General features: G+C 36.9%; 1 protein-coding gene across 2 annotated transcripts in view; it reads right to left on the reverse strand.

The window, feature by feature from the left end:
* Positions 1–224: 224 nt before the first annotated feature.
* The window catches only part of SOAT1 (sterol O-acyltransferase 1), a 45025-nt gene continuing 23353 nt past the window's right edge, over positions 225–21896 (reverse strand). Inside the window, exons 4-16 of one of the 2 annotated variants that reach the window (XM_036343583.1) lie at positions 14305–14450; positions 13107–13166; positions 11138–11245; positions 9851–10133; positions 9109–9187; positions 8530–8611; positions 8253–8298; positions 7205–7334; positions 5410–5507; positions 4253–4351; positions 3081–3216; positions 2336–2481; positions 225–1303 (exon numbers count right to left, since the gene is read on the reverse strand). In XM_036343583.1, the coding sequence (XP_036199476.1) occupies positions 1247–1303; positions 2336–2481; positions 3081–3216; positions 4253–4351; positions 5410–5507; positions 7205–7334; positions 8253–8298; positions 8530–8611; positions 9109–9187; positions 9851–10133; positions 11138–11245; positions 13107–13166; positions 14305–14450 (1470 nt within the window). In that variant the 3' untranslated portion in view covers positions 225–1246. The remainder of the gene's footprint in view (positions 1304–2335; positions 2482–3080; positions 3217–4252; positions 4352–5409; positions 5508–7204; positions 7335–8252; positions 8299–8529; positions 8612–9108; positions 9188–9850; positions 10134–11137; positions 11246–13106; positions 13167–14304; positions 14451–21896) is intronic. The other variant, XM_036343584.1, reaches the window with a different exon arrangement.

Below are 21896 nucleotides of genomic sequence, written 5' to 3' on the forward strand. Positions count from 1 at the left end.
TGGCCTCAGATACTCCCTTCCAATGCTCAATCTTTACAAACATAGTCACACCTCATACATACAAACAAAATAAGTCCTCCACACCACACCGTATGAGCAATGGGCATCTTATAACATGGGAACATCACATAATAGAGTACGTTTTCCTGAAAATGAGCACATAATTTGTTTCACCTAAAGTATAATACCACTAAAAGTATAATTGAGCAAATACAGAAGCCAGCTTCTGGATCTTTAAGAATCACTTTAATATTATTGGAGGCGATTAATACTTCTGTTACAGACTTACTAGTCTGCAAATTAATTCAAGTCAGTAGTTATTAGACAATAAAATAACTGTACCAAAGGATACTTCTAAATAACTTAAAAGAAGTTATGACCTTAAAGTTTTTAAAAATTATTTTCCATACAAGTTACATGATAAAATAATTTAAACATATGATTGATTCCGCAAGTTTTTTAAAAAAATTTCTTTGAAAGTTATGAGGAAATATTTTTCTTTGTCCTGTGCCTTCTTTCTCCTTCCCATCCTATTTCTGTTCTTCTCATATATAATATTATGAATGAAACCTCAAGAATTCCAGGTGAAAGATGTAATTTTGCTTCATAGAAACCATGGCCTACACTGTATAGTAAAACAAGATAAAACTTGGGTAGAACCAAACGTTTTTCAAAAAAATACAGGCTGAGAAGAACAACTACCCACAAATTAGGATTTATAAGATTATCTTTGGAAAGTAGATATTTCCTCTCTACTAGAAATAGCAAAACATTCCATATTCTTTTCTTTCCCAATTGCATGGTTAATTAGCATACGTTCCACCAGTGTGCATGAAAAAATTTCTAAGCCAGAGGTATTTAAATGATTTCTTCATAAGTGTTTTGGCTAATTCAATGGCCAAGAAAACATGATGTTTAGTCTCTAATTAGATAGTCAAGAAAGAAAACATTTAATTTCTGAGGCTTAAGCCAATATGACCCAGCAAACATCTGTCATTACGTTAGCTATTAAGTCTTCCTTCTCCGCAAAGTACAAAAAAGCACTGCTTAAGTGTACATTAAGTCCAGTAAACTTCCAACAGCTCAGCTCCAGATGACCTAGGGATGGAGTGAGTCATCTGTCAAGCCTGGAGTGGTCCAAACAACAGGGATAACTTCATCAGTAACAGCTGGAAATAGATGCTGGCCCCAAGTCAGGCAGAATACCCAGTCTTCAGTGTCAAGGAAGGAAACCAAGTCCAAGCTTCTAAAACACGTAGCGGCAAGTCCAGGAACGTGGCCGGATGTAATCCAGAAATGTGGGCTTTGAGAAGAAAAAGGAAAATAAATGTAGCTTACTTGTGTGCACTATGTGCATGAGGTGTGGGGAGAGATAGGGATGTTAGTGTCATATACTGCACACCTCTAAAATGCCTCTCAGCATTTCAGCAACCTTTCAGTTAAAAACAGTTCAGTAATTCAAAAGATGTTCATTATTTTTATCCACAGCACGGATTTACTTGGTTTAGAGGCTTTACATGAAGTTTTTAAAGTCCAGTAAACCCTACACAATTGCCCTTCTGACCATATGTCAAATAGGTCCTACACCTCTTTAGGTATCGTGCATTTTATTTTAGCACACCCCTATTTTTAGTAGTCCAGAGCAGTTAGTTCAAATGCACACAGAGGATTAATAGGAAATAAGGAGGGAGCATTAGGGCAGCATAACAGAAACAGTGTAGAGAGTAGAAGCTTTGGCAGAGAAACTGATTAATTTGATTGTGGGCATCTTCAGTTGCAGGTGCCTGTGAGAAATACCCAGGTATATAAAGAAGGCACCTCCTAATTATTTGGGAGTCATCCTCATGCAGCTTAAAGCTGAAGCTCTATGAATGAGACTCTTATGTAATCATGAAAAATCAAACAACAATAGCAACAAAAGAAAATCAAGGGAAACAGGATCCTAGGCATATGAGTGTAGCTGGACATTTTTACAAGGACGTAATACTTTGGAAAGGAAGAGGTAAAATATACATATATATTCAGGTGTGTGTGGAGGATAGGATACACATTTCCTACATTTTTAAGACACAGGAAGAAAATTACAAGGAGCTAAAGAAAAAGCAGTAAAAGAGTAGGAAATTTAAAAACGGGGGGGGGGGGAGAGTTCAAAGTGAAGAAAAGCAAAAGAAAAAATTTTAAGAACGTTAGCAATAAGATCAGATAATGTTTCTCTCCGCTTAACATTAATTCATCACAGTCTCCACTAACGTCCTTCCCCTTAAAATTGCTCTCCAACCCTCACAATCGGGGACAAACATGTCACTTCTCCACTGCAGCCTGAGAGTTGACTCACATTTTTCAGAGGACAGTGCTGACGTGCATACCACTCTTGGGAATAAAGGCACAGGATGACTCCCTGGCCTGCAAAAAGTGAAGTCCACATCATGACGTTCCAAATCGGCCTTTTCCGGCTGTCATTGACAATGAAGTTGAAAGCCACTAAAGTCAGGAAGAGAACAAAAAATATATATCAAGACAATCTATTAAGCAGCCTCAGATAGCTGCTATAATCATCTACGTATCACAATGAGCATCAACTGTGCGGACATGGTTTATTCTGGCCACTGCTCCTATAAATAAAAATGAAGCTTCAGTGTTGAAGTTTATTAATCAGTGATTAATTAAAAATCGGACAGTATTCAGAACAGGTGAAAATATATTTCACGGAATCATTCATATTCTAGCTTATCCCTTCCCCCCACCCAAAAAAGGGTCAGTTTTTTTCAGCGGGTGAACAATGATAGAGTTGAAGAATGCAGAAGTTGTTTTTTATTGTTTTTGTGACCTACCAAATCAGTGTTGCCAACAGTCTACAAGAGGTTATGTGGCTCATTTCTCTACTTCAAAGTATAAACATCTTGAAACAGAGTTGTGTATAATTACTCAAAATCAATGTTCTTTTCCCTCTGATAAGCAAACACTGCCTTGAGATGATATTACTGCTCACCGTCTAGCTTCCTACATTGATTTCATACTTTATTTTCTAAATTTCTTTTTTGGCATCAGCCTCAGTCCTCATGGCATGCCAAGGTACTTACTTCCAAAGAACATGAAAAGCACGAAGAGCACTGGGTAGAAAAAGCTCAAGCAAACAGCTAAGACGTATTCGTGTACGACAGCAGACACAGCGAAGACGGCTAACATGGCAGCAGACTTGAATCTCTTAGTGAAAAACTAGGGTAAAAGGAAAACATTAGAAAGCAGTTTTTAAAAGGTAACTAACTAAGCACAAACTACACAAGACTTATAATTATCACATGTTAAAGGCATCAATTTAATTATATTTACATTGGACTTGCCAATCTACTCCTTGGATTAACCCAAATGTATTATAATATAATTAGAAAAAAACACCTGTGCTTAAAAATCCTTATTTTCAAATAAGGCATTTTCAAAACTAATAATGTTGAAAGGGAGAGCGGGCATATTTTTAAAAATATTAATAACTTATACTGGTAAGTCACTCTGATGGACAAAACATAGTTTTTATATATTAATGAACACATCAGATCTCAACCTTTAGAGTAACACAGTATGGTAGACAGGGCAGGCATACTCTCCATTTTTACAGGTAACAGAACTAAGATTTAGAAAGAAGAGACTTGCCTTGTCCATAAGTGAAACTACACATATTAAGGAAAGAACACTCGAATACAATGGTATCTGATCTACAACATGCTATCACTTAGCCAATAATCCGGAGGAGACACCAGCATTAATCAACCATGAGATTGAAGATTTCATTTCATCAGTCTAAATACATTCTGCTCTGACGAATGTCTCAAAGACCTACATGACCAATTGGAGAGAGATGTTAAGTCCATACATATCTGTTCTCCACTTTGAACAGATATTTAAAAAAGAAAGTAAATGAAGAAAAAGTTAGAGGGAGATTATCTGTTATCAGTGAGATCCATAAGAAATGATCCATAAATGGTGGATCATTTCAACTTATCTGAATGTTTGCCTGCATTCTTACTTGGTAATTATATAAAGTAAAATCCAGAATGAAAACATGGTATTAGACCCAGTAACTGTCAATACTGGTCTCTCAGCAGTATTATTCAAGGCAGAAGATTTCTTAGACATAAATGGCTCATAAGAAAATTAAAGACAACTAAGTATAACTTCCTCCAGCTATACAATATTAATACTTTCTGGAAAAGAATCTCCATTTCTTGAACAACATCAACTAAATCCTGCTGCTTACCCAGAGAAAGTCCTTGTAAGCATAGTAATACAGCCAGTCATGGACCACCACATTCCAGGTCCTGTAATAGTTGGAGTAGGAAGTGGAATTCCACCAATCCTGAGGAAAAAAACCAAAGCTATAAAACTACACACATACCACACACACATACATGTATATACACACAGAGCCAAAGCGAAAACCCCTGAATATTTCCAAAGAACATACACACATAATATCCAGTGTGTGATGATAAATTGTCAGTCCATACACTGATGTCAGAAAAATCTTAAAAGGCATTTTGGTTACTGATGTTTAATAAGACATTAATTCTAGTTCTATATGATTCATTCCCTAGGTTCATTTTCTCTCATTATGAAACAAGTTATGGTGGAAGACACAGAACATAATCATTCAATCTAGTGTTCCTCTAAATAGCAATCAGTGAATCCCCATTGCCTTGCTAAAACACTGTGAGAGAATTCTAAGGTCACAAAGGGTTACGTAGCATGCTAAAGGTGAAGAGCTGCTTGCTGGTATCAAACAGAAAAACTTACGTTGAATAAGGAGTGAGTGGTGGCTACCTCCAAAACCTGGCACTCCTTTACATATATCTTGCTCCCTACTTTAAGATCAGACTAAGAGAATCAGACACCTAAAATTCACAAATTACATTCACTATTTCTTTGAGAAAGAAGTGGTAGGCTTGGAGTATTACCAAAACCACAAACTAAACTCCAGATCCTGAGTTTAGAACTTAATTCCAACTTTGCAAGTATAGAATACTATTTTAAGCAGAATTAATGCCTTTCATAAATAAAAGAGGAAAAAGTCATTTCCTTCCTTCAGCAACTTTAAATGGGATAATTTACTGAAATTACTCCTACAGCACCAGACGACCAATTTCAAATGAATGAACAGTCAGCAGTGTCTCATACCACCCTCTAGATACATGCTTTCCTTCTGTAATCACCAACACAGGACCCAGCAGAAGCCATATGTTATGGGAAAGGGAGGATATCAGAGGTAGAAGATAAAGCTTTACTAATTACACTGATACCAGAATTTCAGACTTCAAAACTTGTGGGAAAACATTATCTGACAATGTTCATGTTAAAAAGCTAGCAATGAGGACATAATAAATTGTGAAAAGAAAAATGAGTCCACGTATATATTACCTTATAAAACATTCTGTCTCCAAAGCGTAACATCTCGGCAAAGGCATTGAGCCAACAGTGCAAAAAGGCAAAAAAAGTAAGTAACAGCCCCAGCACACCTGAAAATAAAATAATATTGAGTGTTTTCAAATAGCTCATATACCAAGCAGTTAATTTTGTCAGCACCTGCTTAGCTAGAATTATTTTGTAAAATAAAAATGATTATTCCAGCTTATTCATTCCAGCCTGTTTATAATAGAAAAGCCTCGATACCCAAAGCCCTTTAAAATCTGGTCCTCATGCATTCCCACAAACCAGTTGTTTGAAACTGGGAGAGAAGTCCCCCCGAAACACCACCCGCCAGGAACATGTGACAATTATGAAGACATTTTTGGTTGTCACAACTCAAGGACTGGAGGGGTGGGGTGCTATTGGTATCTAGTTGTTAGAGACCAGAATGGTGCTAAATATCCTACAACACATAAGACAGCCACCCAAAACAAATAATTATCCAGCCTTGAATGTCAATAGTGATAAGGTTAACTTATCTCCGACTCCACTCCCAGTGTCCCACACATCATCCCTACCTGGACTTCGGCCATTCTAAAGTAAGTCTATGCCTGTGCACCCATCCCACCACCCAAAGCACCTTCCCACCACTTCTCTGCCAGGCAAACGCCTATCTATTTCCAACACCCAGAGGTAAATGTTATCTCCAGCATGATACAAAGCTTATTAGCACTTTGTTCATTCTCCTTATGTAGTATATATTGCTACTATACTGTAAAATACATGCTCACCCCTTTCACTCATTTATTCAAAAATATTTATAGAGCATCTGCTATGGATTAAACAATATGGGAGAGACTGTGACGGGCTGAGTGGCTATAAGATACGATCTTTGATCTCAAGGAATTTGTAGCCCAGTGAACAAGACACACAAGTATGTAACACATATCCTATTAGAGGAACAGATGAGAGTTTACTGGAGTAACCCTTGAAGAGCAATCAGGGAGGGTTATTAGAAATCTGGGAGAGAGAGAAGGTAGAGACAAGGTGATCATGGAAAATGTTACCAACATTTAATGTGTAGAGAAAAGAAAGAAGTAAAAAAAACTGTATATATAATTTGACTCTTCCAGAGAGTGAAGAGTATGTCTGTTCACTGCTATATTGTCAGCATCTGAATATAGTAGGTACTCATATATCTCCAGAAAAAGATAAGTGGAATGAAGCAAGTTAGGAGTCTGAAGTATGGCTAGAAAGACAGGAGAATAAGAAAGAGTGGTAGGGAGATTTCAAAATGTGGTCAACAACAGCCAGTGCTTCATGGAAATCAGAGTAAGGGCTACAGCATCCACGGGATTTAGAATCAGGAAATAACTAGTGATTTTAATAAAGTCTATTTCAGTGCCCTGCTTGGATTAGGAGCAAGATTGTGGGGAAATAAAGCATAAGTATGAATTATCCAGTCAGAGAAAGCAAAACTTGAGTAAAAGCCAGAAGACCAATGGAAAAATTCAGCTGAGACTGAAATATACTTCATTTATGAGACAGATGGGAAGAGGTCAAGATAGGTAACCAATGGACACAGACAACAGGGGGATAAGGGCATGAGTTGGGGTGGGGGGGGGGGAGGAAATGGAGGGATAAGGACATATATGTAATACCTTAATCAATAAAGAAATTTTAAAAAAAGATAGGTATAGATATGTAGATGAATTTATAAGTGAAAAGCAGGTAAATCAAAGGTGCAATAGCTTTCTATTTTCCTTGCAACTTTGTAAGTGGCTAAATTAGCCAGTACCCATGTTACCTGGCAAGATGGAGTTAAATATACATAGGACCAGAACACGAGCACTGAAGGGCTCCTGCTTGATATTCCGAAACAAGGGGACACAGAGCCTTTCAAAGGCGTAGTACATATAAAATAAGCAGCCAAACACCTGGAACACAACAAAGATAGTCATAAGAATGATGGCTTGATAAGTAAAGACGGTGATTTTTCTTCAAAAGAAGATACATATGTAACCTCTAATGTTTACATATATATTCCATTTAACACTAATGCATAAGATTGCAAATTGTACCCTTCAGAAATTACTCAGACCTAGTTTTGTTTTGTTTGTTTTTATATATATATTTTTTTATTGATTTTTTTACAGAGAGGAAAGGAGAGAGATAGTCAGAAACATCGATGAGAGAGAAACATTGATCAGCTGCCTCCTGAACATCTCCTACTGGGGATGTGCCCGCAACCTAGGTACATGCCCTTGACCGGAATCGAACCCGGGACCTTTCAGTCTGCAGGCCGACGCTCTATTCACTGAGCCAAACCGGCTTCGGCTCAGACCTAGTTTCTAACATATTTTTCCCAACCCTTTACCAAAGGGCATTTGTAAAAGATCAGACTCTTGGAACCTGATTTTCCTGCTACATGAACCCATAACAAAATAATTTGTTTCATAAATGGGTATTTGATTGAAACAAGAATTTAAAATGGGATTTTCTGGGATTTGATTCTGATAAGGGGGTTCAGGAGGAGGAGGTAGTGAGGACTGCCAGGCCCACATATATATCCAAAAAATATATAAACAGGAGGGGAGGGGGAAATTAATGTAGGTGCTGACTGAAGTAACCAAATGGAATTACTTTATTAATTACAATAAAACAAATTATTTTATTGAAGAAAATTACTTTTGATGTTGGCAAAACAAACACCATTCACTGTATTGAGAATAATTTCAAAACTTCAGAAAGAGTTCTACAGCTCCCAATAGACGTAAATTTACAAACACTTTAAATAGATTAAAATCCCCATCTCCCACCAATCACCAAACCTTAGGCAGTGAAAAAAAACTTACCTGTGCAAACTGCATAGTCACATAACCCCACCTTATAGTGGGAGTCCTAAAAAGGAAGCAAAAAAAATACATTTTCTAAATAAAGTACATCTGTCAAGAATTACTATGATCAAATAAGACTGCTAGAATCACTTTTGGGGCTCTGGGCCAGAGAGAAAATGAAAACTCATTCTACATTCTCTGTAGCCCTGTGTGAGCTGACCCTTGCCCGCCTGTTGTACCTCTCTCCTGCCACACTTCAGGTGCTCAGCACACTTGTACTTCATAGTGCCATTACCTGGGGTAGTTGTCCCGGTAGATGAGGGTTGGCGCGAACAAGAAATACAAGTACTGGCTGACTGTGGGTACTGGGACAGTTTCTGAAAAAGGAAAACTCGGCTAGGTCAGGAGCTCTCAGCAGAACTACAAAGGGAAAGTAAGGAAGCATAGGATAGAGAAGAATAAAATGACTTCTCCTTAGCTTATGTTGTTTCTTCCTGATCTCCCAAAATGATGACTTCTTATTCTAATATCAACAGATCAATCCCTCTACACTAAGTTATTCCTGTGACTGAGATGACTTCTAGAGTTTTAAGCAGCAACTCAAAGAGTAATAAGCACACATGGGTGTGATGAGTTTAACATTCGATAAAAATTAAATAAAGTTACAAGAATCTAATGATCAATGGTTTTAAATTGCAGGTACCAAGACAAAACAGAAACAATCAGGAAATAGTGAGATAGTCTTCCAAATCAATGTGGAGGCTACATAATGAAAATCAAACATAATGGCTACAGAATGTAATGTGCCATCCCCCTAAACACCAAAGGAAGAAACACCCTCTGAATAGTCCTTTGATGTAATAGAATTACATACTTGATTTCTCCTTAGCTGAAGTCAATACCCGAGGCACATTCTCTCTGACAAATGAATGGACCTTCATTATCATACGAATCTAAAAAAGGTGGGAGGAAAAGATAAATTTTTTCACATATAGAATGTTTTAATTTTGCATATACCAACTCAAATTCACTTTTATGGAATAAAGCAAATTAAAAACAACCTCTAAAGAAAGACATATTCTTTTGCAATTAAAAGTACCATATTACAAAAGTCTATCAAAGAAAGGCTCCTGACATGGTCCTTTCCATTAGTCAAACAGAGCATTATGGACACCCAATATAAGAAAATCGGAAGGTTTTATGGACAAAATAAATCCGTTCTTTAGATGGAAAGAGCCATATGACAAAATAATGAATCTGACATTTCAAAAGTGGGGATTTTAATTACAAAAACATTTTATGGTATAGATGACTACTATAAAAAGTATTCAAGAACAAAATCTGCACTGATCCAGAACAGTTCAATATGATTTATTTCAATTATTAAGCATCAGAGAACACTGAAGTTAAAACAAGTTTTATGAGATGAGATGATCTAGTTTAACACTTTAATTTTAGACTAGAGCATAAAGAACCAGTTATAAAAATTTACCCAAAAATAACAGAATATCAGTATTATATTGTTATAATAATAATAATAATAATAATAATATTATTGTTCCAATCATTATTTTAACTGAGTACAGCACTGCACTGAGCAACACTCAAAACCTTACCTGTTCAAAGATAACAATGCTCCGGGAAGCTGGTGGCAGTGTATACGCTAACACAGCATATGTTGGTCCACAGCCTAGAATTCCAATCTGGAAGACCATGAGAAGCAAGCCATGGAAGAAAGAATGGATCACTGGATGAGAACTCTTGCTGTAGCCTCTGGCCCAATGTTGAAAGAGGAAGTAGGGAACTGAAAGTGTACTCAAGAACATGGCACACCATGTACATATAACAACAGGAAGCTGGCCAAAAGCGTAATATAAGAGATTGAACTCAAGCACCAGCCTAGGGAGAAAAAGCACAGAGAAAAGACACAAAAGCACATTTTAAAAAATATGCATTGATTCACATAATTCAAAACTTTCAGGCCCCAAACTCTCAGCTTTAGGAAACACAGCAACATTAACACATTGAAGTCATTGAAGTTGTGCTATAGAACTGCTTCTAAGACTGCTTCACAATATATTTCAATAACAAAGTTTCTAAAGCCCTAAGATAATACAGTCTTTAAACATAAAATATCTAAATATAACTTAAAATAATAAGACTTTGAACTTCTCAAAAGTTAGATTCTTAATTAATACATTTTAAACTCTAAAATATTCTATGACAAAGTCCATATTTAAAGAATTCAAATAGCAATCACTGTTATGTACAAAAGATGATTTTTCAGAAGGAAATAAATATAAATATAACAATCTAGGGAGGGTGGGAGAGGCCGGGGAAGAAGTCAATGGGGGGAAAAGGAGACATATGTGATACTATATGTAATACTTTAAACAATAAAGAATTTTTAAAAATAAAAAATAAAAAATCTATTACTATATCATCTCAAAATTTAATTTTCTAATAAAGCCTATAATTCAATGTATGATTACTGCACTGTCATTTTTAAAGTTACAATTTGATTTTCATATTAAAAGTACGTTTTTCAAATGTGAAATTCCAATAAGCTACTTATTTTTTAGTACTGACCTGAAATGCATACCATAACAGAAAAATTGATAAATCATATATACAAAATTCTCCCATTTAGGAAAATTACCTAGAAACTACCAATTATAGTCTATTTAAATAGACCATTTAGAAAAATAAAAGTAATGAAATTTCTAATCTTCTTCTTAGTTGTATTATACTTTTTAAGAGACAGAAATCTCAACCTTAAATCAGCTACTTTGGAATCTTCTGAAGCAAATTTAACCAAATCACCCTCTACCAAAATTTACATACAATGAAAACTCCCAACATCCTATGAGCCAATTAGCCAACCATCCTTTTTCTTGTCTTACCTTCCTTCGTCAATGTAATCTACCACAAGTGTGCTGAGGATAAAGAGAATGAGGAGGGCAATAAACATGTGATATATTGTTCTGATGTGGTCCACCTCGAACAGCTCACTGTAAATGTAGTTCAAACAAATAAAATGAATAAACTATATCTGATTTTAAAATGTCATATATTAAAGACTTTAAAGCAGTCTAGAAATACTTAATCCACCCCCAAAAAGATCTCAAACAGTAATCACAGGATATTAAACCTGAAGTAGAGACAGTAAGTGTCATGACCAAAGTAAAAGTTATTGGAAGAGCTTAGGACAAGGCTCTTTCTGATAAGATAATAGTGCTTCCTAGAAAACAGCATGGATATCAAACATTTAGAACAAATGGTGTGCATTCTTAAAAACCTACAGAGGTGACTGTCTTCTAATGTAGGCAAAAGGCCATTCACTGAAAACAGGGAATGCAGAAGCTATTTCAAAGGCTAAAAACTTTTCAAAACATCCTAGTCTTACATTCCACTCTCTACTCGCGTTACTTTTCTTTTAAAACACACCAATTACTTTCTAGATGACTTTTTCTAACTAAGGACTTTTTATATTTGATTAAAACAAGTGTTTTAGCTTTGTTTATGGAAAGATGTATGCTAATCTCCTAACTTTTTGAGGCATCTAAAATACTATTAAATGTCTGGGTTAAGGAGCTTCAATTCTAATAAAACCCACCTGAGCCATAAAATATGTATTTTGTTTCCTTGATTTAAAAATGTGTATTTTAATTTTGTTTATTTTTCATATATAGAATACTATCACTAAAATCTTAATTATAATGTTCGAAATATTTGCTTTAATTTCTCTTTTACATGGAAAGCCTGCATTTAGCCCAGATAGAGATTTTATTTTATTTTATTTTTAAATATATTTTATTGAGTTTTTACAGAGAGGAAGGGAGAGAGATAGAGAGTTAGAAACATCGATGAGAGAGAAACATCGATCAGCTGCCTCCTGCACATCTCCTACTGGGGATATGCCCGCAACCCAGGTACATGCCCTTGACCGGAATCGAACCTGGGACCATTCAGTCCGCAAGCCGACGCTCTATCCACTGAGCCAAACCGGTTTCAGCTAGATAGAGATTTTAAAAGATAAATCTCTTCAAACAACATAACACTGAAGTGGTACTCTACATTAGATATTTAGAAAACTTTGGCCTTCTAACCAAAATTAAGTAATACGGATCAATTTGGCACATAGAAAATATATGTTGATAAGCATATGATGCATTTTTAAAAGAAAAGCACATCCATACCTAAGGTTCACCAGCCCAACTATTTCAGGCGACCTAAACTAGTGCAGGTTAAATTACAGAAGTATTCTAATGAATGAGTGAATGAATGAATGAATGGTCTCCGAGAACATTACAAAAGAAATATTAATTACATACTCAAAGTGCACCTTTTTTACTTTTCAGTTCACAAATGATGTCACCACAATTAATTTACCTTGCCTGATGTGCGTGTTTTTCTTCATAAGATCCACATAATCAGGGTTTTAAAATAAGTAAATCTGAGAAATCTATCATGTGTTTAATCTGGATAGCCAAAGAAGAGATTAAAAAATTATATATCAAAAAGGCAGCAACACCAAAACTCTCTTGAAGTATCTTCCCTAAATAGAAAACGCTATCCTAGCTCTTTGGGTAACCAGTTCTCTGCAGCACAAATTGAAGGAATTTATCAAAGACAGATAACCATTCTGATTTCTAGCTCCTCCTTTGAAACTAGATGCAGAGCCAGGGGATCAGAAAGAAAGAGCAAGACACAGCAAATGTAGAAAAAGCAGTATCAAAACAAACGATTTATATGAATATAGAACAAACTCTTTAAACATTCATAGGTTAAGCAGTGATTCCAACAATCAGAATAGTTCTGTGTATTTTTTTATTTAAACTTATAATTAACAAAAGCACTTAAAATACTTACTCTAAGAGAGATCGCCTTATAACAAAAATCTTTCCATGTTCTGGAGGTGCTCTCAGATCTCTGGGGAAGAGCAAAAAGTAAAACAAAATGTAAGTACTTCAAATATTTTAAGAAATTTAAGCCTAAGAATAAGAGGAAGACTACCAACTACAGCAAGTAAAATTAATTAGCTGCCATCTCACTAGGACCCAGGTCCTGTGGGTCGGAGTTGATGCATGTTGTCTCATATACTGCTTCTGAGCACTGCTATGAGGCAAATACACGCCTATCTGGTTAGGGAGGAAGAGGAGTTAGGCACACCTCACTAAGGCAGCACTAGTTCCTGACACCACACAGACAACCACTCTTCCTTCTCCTAAACATCCCTAAGGTCACAGACAGGCCCCCAGCCATCCTTACTCCAGTTCACTATTGTTACTGGTCTGTTCTCGAAGATGCACTGTTATCTACGATGTCCTCTGTAATGTCAAAGGACTTCCGACAATCCCCAACAGCCTCCTGATCTTAAAGGCTGCCCTAGTTATTAAAATCTGTTAACATCTAGCATGATCACCTGCTCTGGGGCTTTCTGCAGTACCGCCGGCACTTCCGCTGACTATTCCTGGTTCAACCTGTCCTTCAGAAAAGGAGGGACTGACAGAGACCACAGAGGAAAAACCAAGGAAAGCACAGAATGGCAAATTAGTGCACACTGGCCTTTGAGAGCCTTCCCTCCATGCTCTGGATGACCGACCGATCAGAAAAATAGATACCAATGCACTGTACTTTATAACAAGCATCATAGAGAATACAAGAGAGAGGCAGTGTAACGATGGGGCGAAGAGCATGGACTCTGGGTTCAAATCCCCACTGCGGAATCCCGGACAATTAACTGCTCGCTCTGTGCTGAAGCTTCCTACTCTGTACTAAGCAGATACTTATACTACCTACCCATAGGGTCAGTGTTTGGTTTAAATGGAAAGCACTCAAGTGTCAGTGTCAGTATAGTCTTAAATGAAGGATGCACATTTGTTATAAGCCACTTAAGATGAAAGAACCCACCCTTCCAGTGGTTAAATAATATGCCCAGGGCAACACACAGCTAACGAAAAGTGGTGCCAGGTGTGCATCCAGGCATTTTTACCAGAGTCCACATTGTAACCGCTGAGCTACACTAGAGCAGATGTCTGCATTAAAAGAATCTAATACTCATACTTACTTAGCTCTATGGTTGTTCGCTCCAAGAACAGAAAAGGATGTGAGTGCACACCCACCACTGTCTAATGAGACTGACTTTTCAATGAGATTGGTCACAAAATCATCAAAGTGAGTGCCAACTTCCTTCATAAAATATGGCTTCAATTCCTAGAATTTTAAAACAAATAAAGGAAAAAATTAGAACACATGCTTATGGGATACTAACATTTTTCTAAAGTGTTCTCTTAAACAGAGCTGGATCAAAGAAATCCATTTTAAGTGACTTCACAGGAATAAAAGCAGAAAAATGATTTCTATAGCTGACCTGTAGTTTCAGAAATGGCTACAAAAAACAAACAAACATAATTCATGTCTTTAAAAAAATTTATACCATTTTAAGCATAAATCAAGATAATCTTCTACTAAATGAACTATAAATAATAAAAACAAAATAACAGAAATGATAAAAATGACATCGATTAAGGTATTACATATGTGTCCTTATCCCCGCATTGCCCCCCTACCTCCCCACTCATGCCCTCACCCCTCTGGTGTCTGTGGCCATTGGTTGATCTCTCCCCCTTACCTCCACCCTCCACTACCTTCCTTCTGAGGTTTGACTTCAAATTTTTATCTTGAAAACAACAATAAAGATCAGTATTATAAAATGTTAAGTCCCCTTTCTTCTCAAGCAATCCCTACATCCAAGTACCTGCTATTTATATTTTAGATTATGTCACTTCTGTACATTACAGACATTTATATGACAATATTTATTCCTAACTCCATAGTTATATGTTTACCTAACCCTAACACATATTTTTGTAATGTAAAATTGTTACACATTTTGGTCCAGACTATTTTTAACATCCAGTTTTTGAAAAGTATGAAACAAACAAATATTTCTTCAGATTATAATAGGTCACCTACTGTGAATGCTCAAATTATAAATATCAGTATTTTTAAACTGGCAGGACCCATCTACATAAAAGTAAACAAAGTGTTATTTTCTAATTCTTCAATTTAAAAAACACTCTTTCCTTTAATTAAATTATTTAGACTAAACCTAAAATATCTGAAGTAGCATTTTCCAGGTTCTAGAGTTTGACCATGTCCTTTATAAAAGTAAAGTAAAGATGTCCGGCCAGTGTCGCTCAGTGGCTGAGCATCAACCTATAAATCAGGAGGTCACAGTTTGATCCCTGGTCAGGACACATGCCCGGGTTTCGGGCTCGATCCCCAGTAGGGGGCATGCAGGAGGCAGCCAATCAACGATTCTCTCTCATCATTGATCTTTCTATCTCTCTCTCCCTCTCCCTTCCTCTCCGAAATCAAAAATATATATATTTTTTAAAAGTAAAGATATCAGTATACCAATGGAACTACATATGAAGGCTTTTTAAACTGTCTCCCACCGTTCCCAAATACCTTGTGGGGCCCAAGTAGTGAGACTACACTAAGATGTCACCTTTCACAAGACAGCTGATGGATGGGAAGTACAGTACACAGAAGAGTGTGGCCAGAGCAATATAACCATCAATGAAGACTCAAAGAATATATAGTAGTCCAGCAAACAAAGAAACAAGGATGAGACGATTAGAAATGTCTTTTTAAGCTAGAACCTTGATGAAGCAATAGGACTTAATTTTAAGTGAAAAGTGGCAGAAGAAGACAGTGTGATAAAAAGCAGAGAAATAGGAAAGTATAAGCCAAAACAGAAAATATGAATGATGTAGGCTGATTTTAAGGACAAAATATAAAAGTATGTTCCCTGGAAGAAAAAATAGTTTTTATAAAATTATTTTCCCATATTAAGGTTATCTAATAAGTACTTTATTTGTTCCTTTTGCTTGTTCCATTTCAATTAAATGTCCATCTTCATTTGAAATTTTTCAATAGGATGTTTCCCTGACAAAAAGAAACATGCCCCCTCCCACCAAAATGACATTAAGAAATAAAGTTCTTTTCTCATTTAATTTCTAGAATTGGACCGGTTAACAAATAGAGCGGATTTTTTTTTCAACTACAAAAATGTCCCATGTAGAAATACACTAAAAGGGAAAGAAATCATTCATTCCACTAAGTTCTGGGTACTGGGTACTGTTCTGGGCTCTGGAGATATACAACAATAAACAAAATCTAGTCCCTGTGCTCATGGAAATTACAGGACATATAGTATGCCAGATGGTGTGATGCAAAGAAATAAAGCAGAGGGGTGGTGGTGGTGGGGTCTTATTTTTCATAGAGAAATCAGGGAAAGCCTAAAGATTAGATAACATATGAGAAGACTTGAAAGTTTAAAGGGCAAAAGTTAGTCGATATCTGTGGAAAAGTACTAGGCAGAGTATTCTCCCTCTCCCACTCCCCCCCACTTCCCTCCCTCCCCTTTTCCTTCCTTTCTTTTTAAAAAGCAACAATCTATTTAAATATATATATATATATATATATATATATATATATATATATATATATGATTTCAGAGAGGAAGGAAGAGGGAGAGAGAGAAAGAAATATCAATGATGAGAGAGAATCATTGATCAGCTGCCTCCTGCACACCCGCTACTGGGAATCGAGCCCACAGCCTGGGCATGTGACCTTGACCAGAATTGAACCTGGGACTCTTCAGTCCGCAGGCTGATGCTCTATCCACTGAGCCAAACCGGCTAGGGCTACTGTTTTTGTTGGTTTTGTGTTTTTTTTTAATATAAAAAGCCCTGAAGTGGGAACACCCTTGGCATGTTCCATAAATAGCAAGAAGCAGTACTTAAGCAAAAGAGTGATAAGAAGTGGGGTCAGGAGAGAAGGGGGGAGGATAGAAGGGGGTCTAAACCATGTAAGGTCTTAACACTTTACCCCTGACTCACATCAATCTGTCTATTGATATTTACTCAGCTTTACCCTTTATTCATATCAATCAGCCCACTGATATTTTACTCAACAGTAAAAAAGGAGCTGGAATCTTGAGAAAGGCAAGCTATTTCTTTCAGCAGGCTTCCTCATACTTTGGAACCAGTCTCTTTTCCCATTTTAAGTATTGGGTTAAGTAGACCATAGCATGAAAAAAAAAAAACACCATAACGAATGTTCTGTTAAGTGTCAGTACAAACTGCTAAAATCAGGTCCTATTCCACCCAACTCAAGTTGAATAGAGTAGTCAACTCCTTATGGCACAAGGTCTTGTGCCTTATTTACTAACTGCCCACAAATAAGCCTTTACCATACATTTCAAAGCACATGAAACTTCAAGTCACGTAGTAAGAAAACCTACAGCAATCTCCTTATCCTCATCCTTCTTGTCAATTGTACCCTTTTCTTTTCTCTTTCCTCCTATTCCTTCCCTTTCCCCTCACACTCTAGAACTCCCACCTTTTCTTCTTTTACAGTCATCTGATGAATAAGGGTATCCCTGGTTATCCCAACTCACTATCTGAAGTCAGGGACCAAACAGATTTGGATAACAAGGACTACTTCTATTATTCAGCACCTATGGTGGTGAACAAGATACACACAGCCTGCCCTCACACAGCTCACTGTCTATATCAACGAAGACATAAATTGTTAATGGTGTAGTGAATGCCACAAAGAACAGTTCAGAGGGATAGGAGAACCAAATAAGAAATCAAAATCAAAATCACAGGCATCTCAATAGCATGAGGGCTAGTAGAAGGTGGAAACAAGTGTTAGGTCTCCTTGTAACTTTCAGAAACTCTGACTCCAACCTCTGACTTATCAGAACACTGCTTGGGTATGCTGAGCTAAACAAGTTCCTATTTTAATATTAATTCATGTCTTTTATTCCTGAAATAAAATTTATATGTGAGTAGCACATAAATCTATACTTGAGCTAGTAAAGCAAAAGATGTCTTTAGTGCTAATAATAAAGTAGTAAAAAAAGGTATGAGCTTTCAGCCAGGGAGACCTGGGTTCAAATTCTACCTCTACCACTTGTTTTGTGACCTTAGGCAGGCTATTTCACTTTTCTGAGCAAAACTGAGATAAATGCCATCTAACTTGCTAAACTGTTGTGTGAGCTTTTTAAAAAGCCCAAAACAAAAATAACATGCAAAAGCGCACAGCACAGTACCTGACATAGTTATCACTCTGTAGGTATGTATAGCTCCAACCCCTTCCCACTCAGTCAGAGCTAGCCTCTTAAAACAGAAACAAAACAATGCACAATAAAAACTGCACGTAAGCCAATTCTGTCATTTCGGGCTATTACTATTAAAAGGTAGCTATTTAAATCCACCACATTTCAATGCCTTCCTTCTCTGAGGAACTACAATTGATAGAAGCTGCTGCTAGTGGGAGACAAGAAAGAATGCTTCCGAGACACCATTAAATTTCTTTAGCCTCCTCCTTTCATCTCTCAAAAACAGTGCTGGTGAGAATAAAGAGGGAATACAAAAAACACAGTAGAAGAAACGCTCCACTCTGCCTTCTTCCGAGCCTTCCAGTAGCATGGAACTGGCTTCAATTAGAACTCGAGAATGTGATCACAATAAGTCTAAGTAATGTCTAATATCAGTAACCTGGAAAGGAAGCTGAAAGTAACATGCTTTCTACTTTGCTTTTCTCCCCAATCTCATCTCTACTAATATTCATTTCACCCAACCCATGGACTGTCTCATCATGACAACAGATGGACAGAAGAACAATGGAAGATAGGCAGTTAACTAGAAACTAGAAAAGCAGGTGCACAGGTAATTTATTAAATAGAATCACTGTATTTTAGAGCTCAATGAAACCTCATTTTTTTAAATAAGCAGCTGAAGTGCACAACTTAAGATTCTAAGAATGGGGAACAACCACTTCGAGGCAAAGAACTTCTGGTTGGAACATACAGTGAAGGCACAGACGCACGAGTGACCAGAGATGAACACAGACAAACAGGGTCTAGGGCAGGGGTGGGCAAACTTTTTGACTCAAGGGCCACAATGGGTTCTTAAACTGGTCCGGAGGGCCGGAACAAAAGCGTGGATGGAGTGTTTGTGTGAACTAATATAAATTCAAAGTAAACATCATTACATAAAAGGGTACGGTCTTTTTTTTTTTTAGTTTTATTCATTTCAAACAGGCCGGATCCGGCCCGCGGGCCGTAGTTTGCCCACGGCTGGTAGAGACTAGGTCACTTAAGCCTTTTTAAGAATTTTCAATGCATCCCAAGGGCAACTGGAAACCAATGTTTTAAGCATACGGTTATACACATGTTCAGACTTGCATTTTAGAAAGATAACTATCCTAAAAGGGATCCAAACAGAGGTTATTTTGGAATAAATCTTAAAAAGAGAAAAAAACAGGGGCATTTATGGATAGATAAAAATAACCCTTTCAAAGGCACAGAGGCATAAAAAAAAATTTTTTTAAGTAAGTTGAGAGAAAGAAATACACAGTAAAAATGTATACTCTGGCCCTGGCTGGGTGGCTCAGTTCCTTGGAGCATCACCCTGTACACCAAAAAGGTTGTGGGTTCGATTCCTGATCAGGTCACACACCTAGATTGTGGGTTTGATCCCTGGTTGAGGTATGTACAGGAGACAACCAATTGATATTTCTCTCTCACATTGATGTTTCTCTCTCTCCCCCACCCTCTAAAATCAATTTTTTCATAAGAGAAATAGACTGGCACTATCCAAAAACCTCTTTTTAGAAGACGTTCTTTGAACAAGTGACAAACCATGAAGGGAAGTCCTCATCTGCAGACATGACATCTGCGTCTTACTCATTACAGTTTGCTCTTTTAGTGGTTGGGCAATCGCATGAGGTAACGATGTGAAAAACAATAGTACTTGAAATGCTATATAAGAAGCAAATGAAATATGTTGCAACAAATATATATTTTTAAGAAGTAGAAAGAGGAAGTAATTTTTCATCCGTTCAATTTTCATATTATGCTAACATTTCCTCTATGAAATTGTGTACATTAATAAAAGTTCTACAAATATTGATAGTAAAGACACTTCCCTTACCCTTCTCAACATATTCACTTTTCTCTGGAACCTGTGCTCAAGGTGAGAACAGTCATCCAGGGTCCAGGCCAGAGCTGTACTATATGGGTCCTGCCCTTCTCGCCAAAATCCAATTCTCTCTCTCATAAATCTGAAACTCTGAGCTTGGAGAGAGTGACTGGAAATCTCATTAACTGAAAAATTCAGGAATATCTCAATTAAAAATCCTTAAAATCATTTTCCTTCCCAAAGCCTGGATATCCAACTTCTCCCAGGATTCTACAAGATACATTAATATCAAATACGCTTAAATTTAAGCCAAAGTAATTTTCTGTTATTTGCAACCAAAAGGAAATAACACAATGTTAAAACAAAGCTAATTCATCTATTAACATAAGTTGGTTGGGACTTAAATCATTTGTATTTTCCTTGAACTGTTCCAAGGTCTTTCAAGTTTTGTTACAACACAATTCTAAGGATTTCACAAGGTCGTGGCTCAGGGTTACACAATGTTGCATAATCCCAATAGCACCATATTTTTTTAAATTAAGCACTTAAAATTTTTTTATAAAAGTATTTAGACCTAGAAGTGGTCTTCAGAGATTAAATCAGTTGAACCCACTAGTTTCAACCCATTAATGTCATAATCTCTTTCATTCCTCTTCCCTTCAGACTAAAAAGCTCTGTATTTGACAATCTTCTTCACTGCTTTCCTTACTATGAGCTCCTCTATGTCTATATATAAATTTTCAGGATTTTTGTAGGTTGCCAGTTTTAGCAACTACAAATATAGGAACACCCATTTCAATTTGATAAACAGCAAATAACCTTTCCAGTCTGTCTCGAACACTGCATGATGACTAGAAAACTACTTGCTCTTTACCTGAAATTCAAATTTAATTAGGCAGACCGTATTTTATCTAACAACTCTAGTTCTGTGGAGCTGGAAGAGCTGCCCAATAAGATCTACAGACTACCCATTCCCTTTACAACAGGAAATAGTGAATTAGGAGCTGAAGTTTAAGTTAGCTACACAATTATGACGCAGAATGTTACTGCTAAAGGGGACCTCAGAGACAGCTAGTCCAATAGTCTCACTTTAGAGATTAGGGGAAAATTGTCCAATAAAGATGAGTGACAACTGGGTTGCCACGAGAACCAACCCTGTGATTAGAGGTTTGGAACTTTCAGTCCCATCACTACCTCCATAAAAACTCAGGAAGCCAGCTTGTGAGCCCTACATGCTAGGGAATCAGACTGCTTCCACCTGCCAGGCCCCGAGCACCCTAAGGACAGATATTCCTTTGTTCAGGACCTCGCCCCGTATCTCTTCATCTGGCTGTTGATTCCTATCTTTTTAATGAATTGGTAATCTAGTAGTAAACCAGTTTTCCTGCGTTCTGTCCCTCATTCTAGCAAATTTATCAGACCCAGGGAACCTCTGATTTATAGTCAGTGGGTCAGAAGTACAGGAGACAACCTGGACTTGAGACTGGCATTCTGAGTTGCAGGGGAGGTTTGGAACTTCCAATCCACAGCCAGATGTCAGAAGCACAAGTAACCTGAGCTTGCTTCCAGCATCTGGAAGGGAGGGCAGTCTTGTGGAACTGAGTCCTTTACCTGCAGAATTTGATTTTTATCTCCAGGTAGACAGTATCAGAATTTA

The sequence above is a fragment of the Myotis myotis genome, unplaced genomic scaffold, assembly GCF_014108235.1.
Source record: "Myotis myotis isolate mMyoMyo1 unplaced genomic scaffold, mMyoMyo1.p scaffold_m19_p_18, whole genome shotgun sequence".
Taxonomy (NCBI): domain Eukaryota; kingdom Metazoa; phylum Chordata; class Mammalia; order Chiroptera; family Vespertilionidae; genus Myotis; species Myotis myotis.